We start from the raw sequence: 13816 nt of genomic DNA on the forward strand, positions 1-13816 counted from the left end.
CTGCAGGAGTAGCTAGATCACCACTATGACCTGCCCTCACACAGCAGATGAGCCCACCTCAACCAGCCAGGCCTCCCCAGCCCTCCCCCCTAGCCCCCCGAGATCACAGAGACAACACCCCGGATCAGCACCCTGGACCCCACAGCCACGGCCACAGCACCACCAACCTCAATGCCCACCACATCCAGCACAGCACAGACCACCCCAGCCCTCCCCCCTAGCCCCCCGAGATCACAGAGACAACACCCCGGATCAGCACCCTGGACCCCCCAGCCACGGCCACAGCACCACCAACCTCAATGCCCACCACATCCAACACAGCACAGACCACCCCAGCCCAGCTTCAGACCCACCCAGACGAGGCCTAACAGTTATGAAGTCTTTTTACGTTGCATGTTGGAATTTACAAGGATTGAAGTCCTCTGCTTTTGGGCTAAAGAGCAGAAACCCAGGCTTCCTTAAATAAATTGATGATGTTGATATTGTAGTACTACAGGAAACATGGTGCAGAGGTGATGTTTCCACTGGCTGTCCACTAGGTTATAGGGAGATAATCGTACCATCCACCAAATTAAAAGGAATCACACAGGGCAGAGACTTGGGGGAATGCTAATATGGTATAAATCTGAACTAACTAATTCAATCGAATTGATCAAAACAGGAGAATTCTTTATCTGGCTAAAAATCAACAAGGAGGCTATCTTAACAGATAAAAACATCTTCCTCTGTGCCACATACAGTGAGGGAAAAAAGGTATTTGATCCCCTGCTGATTTTGTACGTTTGCCCACTGACAAAGAAATGATCAGTCTATAATTTTAATGGTAGGTTTATTTGAACAGTGAGAGACAAAATAACAACAAAAAAATCCAGAAAAACGCATGTCAACAATGTTCTAAATTAATTTGCATTTTAATGAGGGAAATAAGTATTTGACCCCTCTGAAAAACATGACTTAGTACTTGGTGGCAAAACCCTTGTTGGCAATCACAGAGGTCAGACGTTTCTTGTAGTTGGCCACCAGGTTTGCACACATCTCAGGAGGGATTTTGTTCCACTCCTCTTTGCAGATCTTCTCCAAGTCATTAAGGTTTCGATGCTGACGTTTGGCAACTCAAACCTTCAGCTCCCTCCAGATTTTCTATGGGATTAAGGTCTGGAGACTGGCTAGGCCACTCCAAGACCTTAATGTGCTTCTTCTTGAGCCACTCCTTTGTTGCCTTGGCCGTGTGTTTTGGGTCATTGTCATGCTGGAATACACATCCACGACCCATTTTCAATGCCCTGGCTGAGGGAAGGAGGTTCTCACCCAAGATTTGACGGTACATGGCCCCGTCCATCGTCCCTTTGATGCGGTGAAGTTGTCCTGTGCCCTTAGCAGAAAAACACCCCCAAAGCATAATGTTTCCACCTCCATGTTTGTCGGTGGGGATGGTGTTCTTGGGGTCATAGGCAGCATTCCTCCTCCTCCAAACACGGCGAGTTGAGTTGATGCCAAAGAGCTCGATTTTGGTCTCATCTGACCACAACACTTTCACCCAGTTCTCCTCTGAATCACTCAGATGTTCATTGGCAAACTTCAGACGGCCCTGTATATGTGCTTTCTTGAGCAGGGGGACCTTGCGGGCGCTGCAGGATTTCAGTCCTTCACGGCATAGTATATTACCAATTGTTTTCTTGGTGACTATGGTCCCAGCTGCCTTGAGATCATTGACAAGATCCTCCCGTGTAGTTCTGGGCTGATTCCTCACCGTTCTCATGATCATTGTAACTCCACGAGGTGAGATCTTGCATGGAGCCCCAGGCCGAGGGAGATTGACAGTTATTTTGTGTTATCTTCCATTTGTGAATAATCGCACCAACTGTTGTCACCTTCTCTCCAATCTGCTTGGCAGTGGTCTTGTAGCCCATTCCAGCCTTTTTAGGTCTACAATCTTGTCCCTGATATCCTTGGAGAGCTCTTTGGTCTTGGCCATGGTGGAGAGTTTGGAATCTGATTGATTGCTTCTGTGGACAGGTGTCTTTTATACAGGTAACAAACTGAGATTAGGAGCACTCCCTTTAAGAGTGTGCTCCTAATCTCAGCTCGTTACCTGTATAAAAAGACACCTGGGAGCCAGAAATCTTTCTGATTGAGAGGGGGTCAAATACTTATTTCCCTCATTAAAATGCAAATCAATTTACAACATTGTTGACATGCGTTTTTCTGGATTTTTTCATTGTTATTCTGTCTCTCACTGTTCAAATAAACATACCATTAAAACTATAGACTGATCATTTCTTTGTCAGTGGGCAAACGTACAAAATCAGCAGGGGATCAAATACTTTTTTCCCTCACTGTACATTCCCCCCTCAGAGTCACCCTACTTCAATGAAGATATTTTCTCCATTCTAGAGGGGGAGATTAGTCACTTTCAGGCCCAAGGCAATGTGCTGGTCTGTGGAGACCTGAATGCTAGAACAGCAGAATAACTAGACACTCTTAACAGTCATGGGGACAAACACCTACCAGGAAGCAACAACCTTTCCCTCCCCACATACCCCCCCAGAAACAACTATGACAAAGTGAAAAACAAAAATGGAGTACAGCTCCTGAAGCTCTGTCGAACACTGGGTCTGTACATAGTCAATGGTAGGCTAAGAAGGGACTCTTTTGGTAGGTACACCTACAGCTCATCCCTTGGCAGGAGTACTGTAGACTACTTCATCACCGACCTCAACCCAGAGTCTCTCAGAGCCTTCACAGTCAGCCCACTAACACCTCTCTCAGACCACAGTAAAATCACAGTGTATCTGAGAAGAGCAGAACCCAACCATGAAGCATCACGGCCCAATAAATCACATGGTACTAAACAGACCTATAGATGGAGTGCAAACAGTACAGAAATCTAACAAAAAGCAATTAGTAGCCAAAAAATACAATCTCTCCTGGACAACTTTTTAGCCTTAACATTCTCCTAAAGCAATGAAGGTGTAAATTTGGCCGTTTGGAACATTTTATTTATTTTTTTTAGTCATTTTAGCAGACGCTCTTATCCAGAGCGACTTACATGAGCAATTAGGGTTAAGTGCCTTGCTTAAGGGCACATCGACAGATTTTTCACCTAGTCGGCTCAGGGATTAGAACCAGCGACCTTTCGGTTACTGGCACAACGCTCTTAACCACTAAGCTACCTGCCGCCCCGGCATAAACGTTATATTTGACAAATTAGCCTCCTTGGCTAATCTTAAGAAACATAAGAGCAAACCAAAAATAATAGATAATGAAAAATGGTTTGATAATGATTGCAAAAATCTAAGAAAGTAATTGAGAAATATATCTAATCAAAAACACAGAGACCCAGACAACAAAAATATACGCCTTCAATATGGGGAAACACTGAAGCAATACAAACACACCCTAAGAACAAAAAAAGAACAGCACATTAGAAATCAGCTGGATGTGATTGAGGAATCCATAGAATCAAACCACTTCTGGGAGAATTGGAATAAATTAAACAAACCTCATAATGAGGAATTGGCTATCCAAAATGGGGATATGTGGAGAAATCACTTTGCAAACCTCTACAGCAATATAACAAAGAGCCCAGAACAACAAGATATACAAGAAAAATTACAAATCCTTGAATCAGCAGTCAAAGACTATCATAATCCTGTGGATACCCCAATTACAGAACAAGAATTATTGGAAAAACTTTGCACTCTCCAACCCAAAAAGGCCTGTGGTGCTGATGGTATTTTAAATGAAATGATCAAATATACAGAACACAAATTCTAATTGGCTATACTCAAACTCTTCAACAATATCCTAACTGCAGGTATTTCCCCCGATATTTGGAACCAAGGATTGATCACACCAATTTATAAAAATGGAGACAAATTTGACCCAAATAATTACAGAGGAATTTGCGTTAACAGCAACTTGGGGAAAATTCTCTGCAGTATCATTAATAAAAAAAGAAAGAATATAATGATATTCCAAAAAAAGGTCCGGAAATTTACATTTACGTCATTTAGCAGACGCTCTTATCCAGAGCGACTTACAGTTAGTGAGTGCATACATTATTTTAATTTTTAATTTTTTCATACTGGCCCCCCGTGGGAATCGAACCCACAACCCTGGCATGCAAACGCCATGCTCTACCAACTGAGCTACATCCCTGCCGGCCATTCCCTCCCCTACCCTGGACGACGCTGGGCCAATTGTGCGCCGCCCCATGGGTCTCCCGGTCGCGGCCGGCTACAACAAAGCCTGGATTCGAACCAGGACCTCTAGTGGCACAGCTAGCACTGCGATGCAGTGCCTTAGACCACTGCGCCACTCGGGAGAGCGAGAGGATGATTTCTATTTGGACACAGTTCTATTAGAACACACCAAAAAGTACACGTATCTAGGACTAAATATCAGCAACACAAGTAGCTTTCACATGGCTATGAATGAGCTGAGAGACAAAGCAAGAAGAGCATTCTATGCCATTAAAAGGAATATTAAAATCGAAATTCCAATTAGAATCTGGCTCAAAACTGTCCAATCAGTTATAGAACCAATTGCTCTATATGGCAGCGAAGTATGGGTTCCGCTCTCTAATACTGAATTTACCAAATGGGACAAACATCCAATTGAAATACTGCATGCAGAGTTTTGCAAGACTGTATTGCAAGTGCAAAGAAAAACTCAAAATAACGCATATAGAGCAGAATTGGGCCAATACCCCCTCCTTATTCGAATAGAAAAAATAGCCACATTTTACAACCATCTAAAAACAAGTGACCCCAAAACATTCCATCACACAGCTCTACTATGTCAATAGATGAAACAAGAGAAGAGTCCCCTCAGCCAGCTGGTTCTGAGGCTCAGTTCACTAACCAAAATTATTATTGCTGTTGGTCCCACCATTTTTGTTATATCTATACTTTGACAATATAAGTAATTTTACTTGCCATGTCAATAAAGTCTATTGAATTGAAATTAATTTAATTGAGCGAGAGACAGAGAGAGAGAGAGCGAGAGACAGGGAGAGAGAGAGAGAGAGAGCGAGAGACAGGGAGAGAGAGAGAGAGAGCGAGAGACAGGGAGAGAGAGAGAGAGAGCGAGAGACAGGGAGAGAGAGAGAGAGCGAGAGACAGAGAGAGAGAGAGACAGGGAGAGAGAGAGAGAGCGAGAGACAGGGAGAGAGAGAGAGAGCGAGAGACAGGGAGAGAGAGAGAAAGAGAGAGCGAGAGACAGGGAGACAGAGAGAGAGCGAGAGACAGGGAGACAGAGAGAGAGCGAGAGACAGGGAGACAGGGAGAGAGAGAGAGCGAGAAACAGGGAGAGAGAGAGAGCGAGAGACAGGGAGAGAGAGAGCGAGAGACAGGGAGAGAGAGAGAGCGAGAGACAGGGAGAGAGAGAGAGCGAGAGACAGGGAGAGAGAGAGAGCGAGAGACAGGGAGAGAGAGAGAGCGAGAGACAGGGAGAGAGAGAGAGCGAGACACAGGGAGAGAGAGAGAGAGAGCGAGACAGGGAGAGAGAGAGAGAGAGCGAGACACAGGGAGAGAGCGAGAGACAGGGAGAGAGCGAGACAGAGGGAGAGCGAGACAGGGAGAGAGCGAGACAGGGAGAGAGCGAGACAGGGAGAGAGCGAGACAGGGAGAGAGCGAGACAGGGAGAGAGCGAGACAGGGAGAGAGCGAGACAGGGAGAGAGCGAGACAGGGAGAGAGCGAGACAGGGAGAGAGCGAGACAGGGAGAGAGCGAGACAGGGAGAGAGCGAGACAGGGAGAGAGCGAGACAGGGAGAGAGCGAGACAGGGAGAGCGAGAGACAGGGAGAGAGCGAGAGAGCGAGACAGGGAGAGAGCGAGAGACAGGGAGAGAGCGAGAGAGCGAGACAGGGAGAGAGCGGGAGACAGAGCGAGCGAGCGAGAGACAGGGAGAGAGAGCGAGCGAACGAGAGACAGGGAGAGAGAGCGAGCGAGCGAGAGACAGGGAGAGAGAGCGAGCGAGCGAGAGACAGGGAGAGAGAGCGAGCGAGCGAGAGACAGGGAGAGAGAGCGAGCGAGCGAGAGACAGGGAGAGAGAGCGAGCGAGCGAGAGACAGGGAGAGAGAGCGAGCGAGCGAGAGACAGGGAGAGAGAGAGAGCGAGCGAGAGACAGGGAGAGAGAGCGAGCGAGCGAGAGACAGGGAGAGAGAGCGAGCGAGAGACAGGGAGAGAGAGCGAGGGAGAGAGAGCGAGCGAGAGACAGGGAGAGAGAGCGAGCGAGCGAGAGCGAGCGAGCGAGAGACAGGGAGAGAGAGCGAGGGAGAGAGAGCGAGCGAGCGAGCGAGCGACAGGGAGAGAGAGCGAGCGAGCGAGCGAGAGACAGGGAGAGAGAGCGAGCGAGCGACAGGGAGAGAGAGCGAGCGAGCGAGCGAGAGACAGCGAGCGAGCGAGAGACAGGGAGAGAGAGCGAGCGAGCGAGAGACAGGGAGAGAGAGCGAGCGAGCGAGAGACAGGGAGAGAGAGCGAGCGAGCGAGAGACAGGGAGAGAGAGAGAGCGAGCGAGAGACAGGGAGAGAGAGAGCGAGCGAGAGACAGGGAGAGAGAGAGCGCGAGCGAGAGACAGGGAGAGAGAGAGAGCGAGCGAGAGACAGGGAGAGAGAGAGAGAGCGAGCGAGAGACAGGGAGAGAGAGAGAGAGCGAGCGAGAGACAGGGAGAGAGAGAGAGAGCGAGCGAGAGACAGGGAGAGAGAGAGAGAGCGAGCGAGAGACAGGGAGAGAGAGAGAGAGCGAGCGAGAGACAGGGAGAGAGAGCGAGCGAGAGACAGGGAGAGAGAGCGAGCGAGAGACAGGGAGAGAGAGCGAGCGAGAGACAGGGAGAGAGAGCGAGCGAGAGACAGGGAGAGAGAGCGAGCGAGAGACGGAGAGAGAGAGCGAGAGACAGAGAGAGAGAGCGAGAGACAGAGAGAGAGAGCGAGAGACAGAGAGAGAGAGCGAGAGACAGAGAGAGAGAGCGAGAGACAGAGAGAGAGAGCGAGAGACAGAGAGAGAGAGCGAGAGACAGAGAGAGAGAGCGAGAGACAGAGAGAGAGAGCGAGAGACAGAGAGAGAGAGCGAGACAGACAGAGAGCGAGACAGACAGAGAGCGAGACAGACAGAGAGCGAGACAGACAGAGAGCGAGACAGACAGAGAGCGAGACAGACAGAGAGCGAGACAGGGAGAGAGCGAGACAGGGAGAGAGCGAGACAGGGAGAGAGCGAGACAGGGAGAGAGCGAGACAGGGAGAGAGCGAGACAGGGAGAGAGAGAGAGAGACAGGGAGAGAGAGAGAGAGAGACAGGGAGAGAGAGAGAGAGAGAGAGACAGGGAGAGAGAGAGAGACAGGGAGAGAGGGAAAGAGTGAATGGAGGAATTGAACAGAGCGTGAGAGTAGACAAAGTTGAAAAGAGAGAATGCTAAAATAGAGACGAAAGAGAGATAAAAAGAGAAAGAGTGGGGTACTCACGTTCTGTCTCAGTGACGGAGGAAGAGGTGATTGTGCTGAGAGCGGAGCTGGCGGTGTAGGGGGGGTAAGCCCCCGTCAGGGCCACCGAGTGGTTCACCCACACTGCTGGGTCTATTGGCCGGATCGGCTCATCTACAAAGAGAGGGGGGGGACGACGACAAAATATCTAATTTATTCCATCTGAAACATAATTTATTTAGCATTTCTGAGGATAATGTATTGATGGCATCACTATATAAAGACCATAGAGTATCTGTACAAGTTAACTACTCAGTCTTCCAACTATCTCTATAGTAGAGACGAGGCGTGCAGCCTACTACTCACTGCGAGGGAGGGTGAAGTAGCCCTGAGGTGACGGGTCCCAGCACTTGGCCACTGTCAGGATGATGGGTCTGAGAGAGAGAGCGAGACAGGTCATCATCACCACAATCGTCACCACATGTCAACTGACCAGACATTTCACACAAAGTCAACTGGTTGGGAATGTCAACGTGAATGTATTTATGTTAGCCACTGACCCCGGTTTGTGTACAATCTCCCTCAGTACGCGTACCGCGTCATCGTTGCTCATGTTCTCAAAGTTGATGTCGTTCACCTTGAAGAGAAAGACAGAGTCAGTAAACATGAATGGTTGAATCCTAAGTCAAGAACAAATGGCTCACGTAATCACCAGTTGTAGCATGGCTATCTAGTGACATCCTGTAGTCACCCAGTCAGCCCGCACCTGTAGGAGCATGTCCCCGGGTTCGATGCGTCCGTCTGCGGCCACCGCCCCTCCCTTCATGATGGAGCCGATGTAGATGCCCCCATCTCCCCTCTCGTTGCTCTGCCCCACGATGCTGATACCCAGGAAGTTATACTTCTCTACAGGGGGGCAAAGGAGAGGAAGAGGTGATGAGATTGAGCTTTGTCCCAAAAGGCACCCTATTCCCTAAATGGTGCACTACTTTTCACCACGGCCCATAGGGAGGTCAATAGGGCAGAAATGTGTGAGGGGTGGATTTCTATAGCCTGGTCGCTGCACTTGCGTTTCACTTCACAGAATGTGAGCCATTGCAAGATCAGGCTGGTTTCACCAGGCTAGGATTTGTAGGCCATTTCCAGAAGAAAAATAAATAAATAAATAATGGACGGGCAGAGTACTGGTTAGGTAGACGGTAGGTTTGAGGTATAAAATACTGTGAAAAAGCATGACAGTCCAAGAGAAGGTCAGAAAAACAGATGGAAGAGGTAAAAACAGACGATGGAGAGACATTAGAAGGGAACAGTGTAACGTTACTGACCCATGTTGAGTGTGACGGTGATGATGTTCAGAGACATGGTGGAGTCTGTCACACTGCTGAACGACGATGCCTGGGACAAGACATGGGAAAAACACAGTAAAAATACAATACATTCCAACGCAGAATGGCCCATTTCTGACTTGCGATGTTTAAAGTAAAAAAATTAAGAAAACTATACCCTTTCTAGCCTCGGGGGGCGCTGTTTCCTGCGTCTGCGGTGGCGTTTGAGCAGCCTGGACGCCGTGCTCTGCTCCGTGGAGCCGCTGAATCGGCTCATGGTGTCGTCCTCCTCAGAGTCACAGAAACTGGTGGTGTCCAGCTCGCTGCTCATCACAGTGGTAGCGCTCTCATAGCCCGCTAGGTGTTGCTCCATGCCGCTCTGGCCATTCATCCTCGGCCCTGAGGCACCACAGAGAGAGACAGCGTGAGGGGAGAGGAGAGAGGGCGAGAGAAAGAGAGGCTTTACTATGACTCATGTTTAGTCAGGTTGTCAATGTCAATTGCTTTTACCACTAGAACAAGGGTTGTGATTGGTAGGTACGAAATGGGAGAAAACATTTTGAAAACGGGAAGCCTGACATTGGCCAATTAGAACCGATCATTGTCATTTTCCGTTTTTTCCTACGTGTGCCCTACTGAACACAACCCAGTGCTGTTCCATCATGTGACAGAGTGTGTGCTGTGTAGTGCTCACCACGTTGCTCCATGGCCTCCCTGTGTCTGGGTCTCTCTCTCCTAAAGGACACCACAGACTCTGTTTCTGACTGGTCATCCAGGTTCTCCACACTGCCTGCTGCATTGGGACTGGATAGGGAGAGGAGAGGGGAAAAGTGGGGAAAACATAGAATTATCATTATTTGGTCCATTCTACTCATTCTAATTCTATGGGTGAATGCGAGATGGTATTGTATGTCGGCTCTGTGACATACATTATCTAATAAACCACAAATAGCAGCACATATAACCTGTACTCAAATAGGCTACAAGACAGATCATATTCCAACCTGAGGACAGATAGCTACCATATAATGTGTAGGGTGTCCACCCACTCTGCCCAGGGCGGGTGAAATGCACTTTGGTGATGAAATGTAACTTCAATATGTTATAAAATACATTTTCCCAAGACAAATATGATTCTTTAATGTTCTGAATCGTTCAGTGGGGTCTTTCTCTAACATATCATAAAAATGATATCCAAAAAGTCAGATTTCGTAACCTAATATACCCGATAATACACACCGAGCTCTGTTGACAGAAGCGCCGCTTTCTCGCAGCGACTTTTGAGGTCTTTACATTTTGTGGTGGTCGTCTGCAAAGTTGTTTCAGCTGGTCGCAAAAAGCTAAATTAACACGAGCTGAATTAAATATAAAATGCTTTGAAAATAAAAAGCTTGCGGTATGCTCAGTGCTCCATTGACATTTCACTGAGATAAGATTCCTCACAAAAACAAGCATACCTCATTAATATGAAAAGTGTATACTCAAATCTGAATTTTCAATCACTTTGAGCGATTACTTTAGTCTGCCTTGAGTGGTAGATGGGCGAGTTTGACCATTCCATTGGTCCCATTGTGTCAGGCACACTCAATCTAGTGCAGCTAATGATTTTAAACACTATTTGAACCCAGGTTTGCTGTGTATTATGATCTTCTAGACAGGTGCTTAGAGTCAATGGGCGGCACAGGCTAAGATCATCTTGAAATGGGCTGTTGTATTTAACAGTAGGTAACATGATGGCTGGAGTGAACAGAATACACTAGATACAGTGTGAAAGATACAGCAGAGTGAGACTAGGATACTGTGATTGTGGGAAAGGGTGTGTGTGTGTGTGTGTGTGTGTGTGTGTGTGTGTGTGTGTGTGTGTGTGTGTGTGTGTGTGTGTGTGTGTGTGTGTGTGTGTGTGTGCATGCATGTGTGTAAGTACTGGAACGATGGGGGTCTGGAGTCACCGATGCCCCCGGTCCTCTCGACAGGTGGGGGTGGGAGGGGAGGAGGAGGGGGTGAGGGCAGGGGCCGGACTTCTGCTGGGGGTGGAGGAAGGACTGGTGATACCAGCTCTGCTGCTGCTGCTGCTGGGGTGTCTGATGATACCAACTGAGGAGAATAGAGCAGAGATGGATGGAGGGACAGAGAGGGGTGGGACAGGCGGGGGAAGTAGGGGAGGAAGTGGGGGGAAAGGAGTTGAAAAGGGATGATAGTGAGGATGGAGGATAAAAAAGGAGGATGAGGGCAAAATAATTAAGTAAGAAGCAGAGGAGAGCATACGAGAGACGGGGGGGGGGAAATAGGTTGAAGAGGGGGAGAGAAAATAAATATGGGGTTAAAAGAAAGGGAGGGAGGGAGGGGAAAAAATGGGGGTAAGAGATGTCAATTACTTTGACACAAACACATCTTTACTCCTTTGAGGAAAATCTCAGGGGCCAACTGAAATGCTAACCCAACACTTAGCCCGTCTCCCTCCATTACATACCCAGAGTGCTTTAGAGAATGAAAACGGACGCACACACAAACATCACAGACACACACACTCCTCCATGGATGGCTGCAAGGCAAAAGGAAACAACCACTGGCATTCTATTCCCTACAGACCTAGCATACACCTATACACACACCAGTCTGTATAGAAACCACAGATTCTGGGTTTCTATACATTTCTGTTGTTGTATGAAGAGGGACTTAACATTGAACAAACTACATGCACTCAAATGTGTTTGAGCTTTGTGGATAAAGTTCTGTCTTGAACTTAACCTTGAGAACCGGTTTGCGGTTTTGATTGAATATCCCTGCCCCAAGTGACAGAACACTTTGCCCCCCTTTCTTTAAACTTTCCTCCCTCGCTCTCTCTCTCCTCTAATGGCTGTTTGACCATAGAGCACTCCATCATCCTATCATGTATCCGTCCCTATGGTCTCCTCTGTTTGTCCAAATCCCTCTCCCTTGTTTCTTGTCCTCCTTCTTATGCACTTAGCAGATGCATTCCTCCCAACCCCCCTTATCCTGGACAAGTCACAATGTTTTGTCTGGAGGACTCAAGGTAATAATGTTCTCTAGGGTAGGGTAAGGTAATCATAAGCGGGGAAATTTGAGGATGTAAGAAATCCTTTGTTTCTGTCAGTGTTACGTTCCCAGACCAAGGTGTTTATGATAGTGGGTTTTTGTAAACGCTCTACTAGTAAAAGCAGGGCCCTAGCTACAGAGGTCGTTAAAGAAATGTCTGCCATGTTGGCACCAAGCGTTCCATGACAATAACATTCTAATTGGCATTCTTAGAAGATAATGTAATGGTTTGGAACTTTTGACGCCAACATGGCGCCTGTTTAAACTCTCAATTCCAGAATGAGTTTGCCAGAGTCTGTAGGCTACATCTCTGGCTCTGGTTCAAAGGTTATATATTTGAGCTGCTAGGTCCATTTCAGTAGTATTGTTTCGACTTGGGAACCTGACTTTTACAATTCAGTCCTGGAAAAATAATTTAAAGCGATTCAGGAAGTACCCCCCCCAGTCTCCCCTTCTCCTGCTGGGTCTTTTACTGGTCCAGGATACTGGTGTACAGTCTACCTCTCCCAACTCTGTTCTTACCCATGACACCACTCGTCCGTTGAAGCAGGGGAGCTTGGCACTTTCATCTGAGATCTCTTCCTTCACCACCCTGAAGAAAGAAAGAAAGAGAGCGAGGAGTTTGATTCGATTGTGATTAGGCCAAGCGTAACAAACACAGAGAGACAAATACTCATACACAGAGACAGATGTAAAGAGCAACATGAGGATACCGCTGTGTTTGTGCTTGTTTTCCCAATGACTCACCATCATTACCCAAACCACAATGGAGATAGATAAACACACAAACTCCCTACAACTAAAACTCATGGACCAGCCATTGTTTCTCAAGACTTCTATAAAAACAACTCCATCAGACTATTCTTTCCCTCTGCATCCACCTCTTCACTCTTAAATGGACAGGTAGCATCTGCTGTATAATGTATCTCTGTCTGTCTAGCCACAATGTTATTACCGCAGTACTTAGGACCTGGGCTGGACACGAGTACTGTGTAGAGACGACACTTCACCAACTGCCCTGACTAGAATCAGGTCGATCGTGAGCTACTGGGCAGCCCCAGCTATGAGTAGCTCAACAAACAATTCTGAAAGTAGCCTACATGCAATTTCCACCGCAAACTGTCAAACAAATCTCAGAAGTATCAGACACCGCAAGCTCCCAGCTACTATCTAGTCAACGCTACTTGACATCATGCCACCCCTGGTTAGACACGATTGGCTTAAAAAAGCCAAATCTAACAATATCTGCCAAATAATTTCCAGCAATTTCTCCCCCGTCTGTCTGTGTGGTACGCGCGTTTGTCTATCACGCCGTCTGTAGCCAGTTGATGTGATAGGCCTAACCATCTTGTGGGTTGATAGAAATAATTTCCCCAAAGCCTTCTCAGTGAAATGTTAACAGTAAAGTAGGCTTACCTGGCAGAAGTATATTATGAATAAGTATATCATTTGTATTTATTATTTGCAAACTTTGACATGAAATGAGCAGCACCAGTACAGAACCATCACTAGACCGGCACATTAGACGGCACATTCCTCACTCGCTACATGCACAATTAAAGGGCCAGATGCACAATTAAAGGGCCAGATGTGCAATTAATGGGGAAATACACCAAAAAAAAATCTACATTTGTTAGTTATCTTCCAGACCTAAAAAAAAAAATGCAGATGTGATTTTAGCATTGACATGGATTCAGAACATCCAAATTCATTGTTTCTCTACTGAACTATTGTTATTTTGCGAGTGAAAACTAAAACAAATCTAAAACCAGGAAAAATTAAACAGAACACATCATTTGGGAAAATATTTAACAGAATTTGGGGGGGTGGAGAAATCACAGATTTTATAGAGACCCCCTTAGAGTTGTTTTTTAACCATTATTTTACCAGGTACAGTATATTGACAGAAAACAGTGCAATACTTTCTCTTGTACACTAAGGACCCGGGGAAGAGTTGCAGGGGAGAGGAGAAGGTGCGTATTTGAAAGGTAGAAGAAAAAAAATAGCAGCTCTCA

The 13816-nt window shown here is 47.1% G+C and overlaps 1 protein-coding gene across 1 annotated transcript in view; it reads right to left on the bottom strand.

The window, feature by feature from the left end:
- Positions 1–13816, bottom strand: part of dvl2 (dishevelled segment polarity protein 2) — a 31610-nt gene that overhangs the window by 5032 nt on the left and 12762 nt on the right. Inside the window, exons 2-10 of the mRNA XM_084156404.1 lie at positions 12324–12393; positions 10669–10838; positions 9439–9548; positions 8923–9143; positions 8745–8814; positions 8186–8325; positions 7980–8056; positions 7786–7853; positions 7462–7593 (exon numbers count right to left, since the gene is read on the bottom strand). Of these exons, the coding sequence (XP_084012530.1) occupies positions 7462–7593; positions 7786–7853; positions 7980–8056; positions 8186–8325; positions 8745–8814; positions 8923–9143; positions 9439–9548; positions 10669–10838; positions 12324–12393 (1058 nt within the window). The remainder of the gene's footprint in view (positions 1–7461; positions 7594–7785; positions 7854–7979; positions 8057–8185; positions 8326–8744; positions 8815–8922; positions 9144–9438; positions 9549–10668; positions 10839–12323; positions 12394–13816) is intronic.

Source organism: Coregonus lavaretus (genome assembly GCF_964263955.1).
Source record: "Coregonus lavaretus genome assembly, chromosome: 39".
NCBI classification, from domain to species: Eukaryota; Metazoa; Chordata; class Actinopteri; order Salmoniformes; family Salmonidae; genus Coregonus; species Coregonus lavaretus.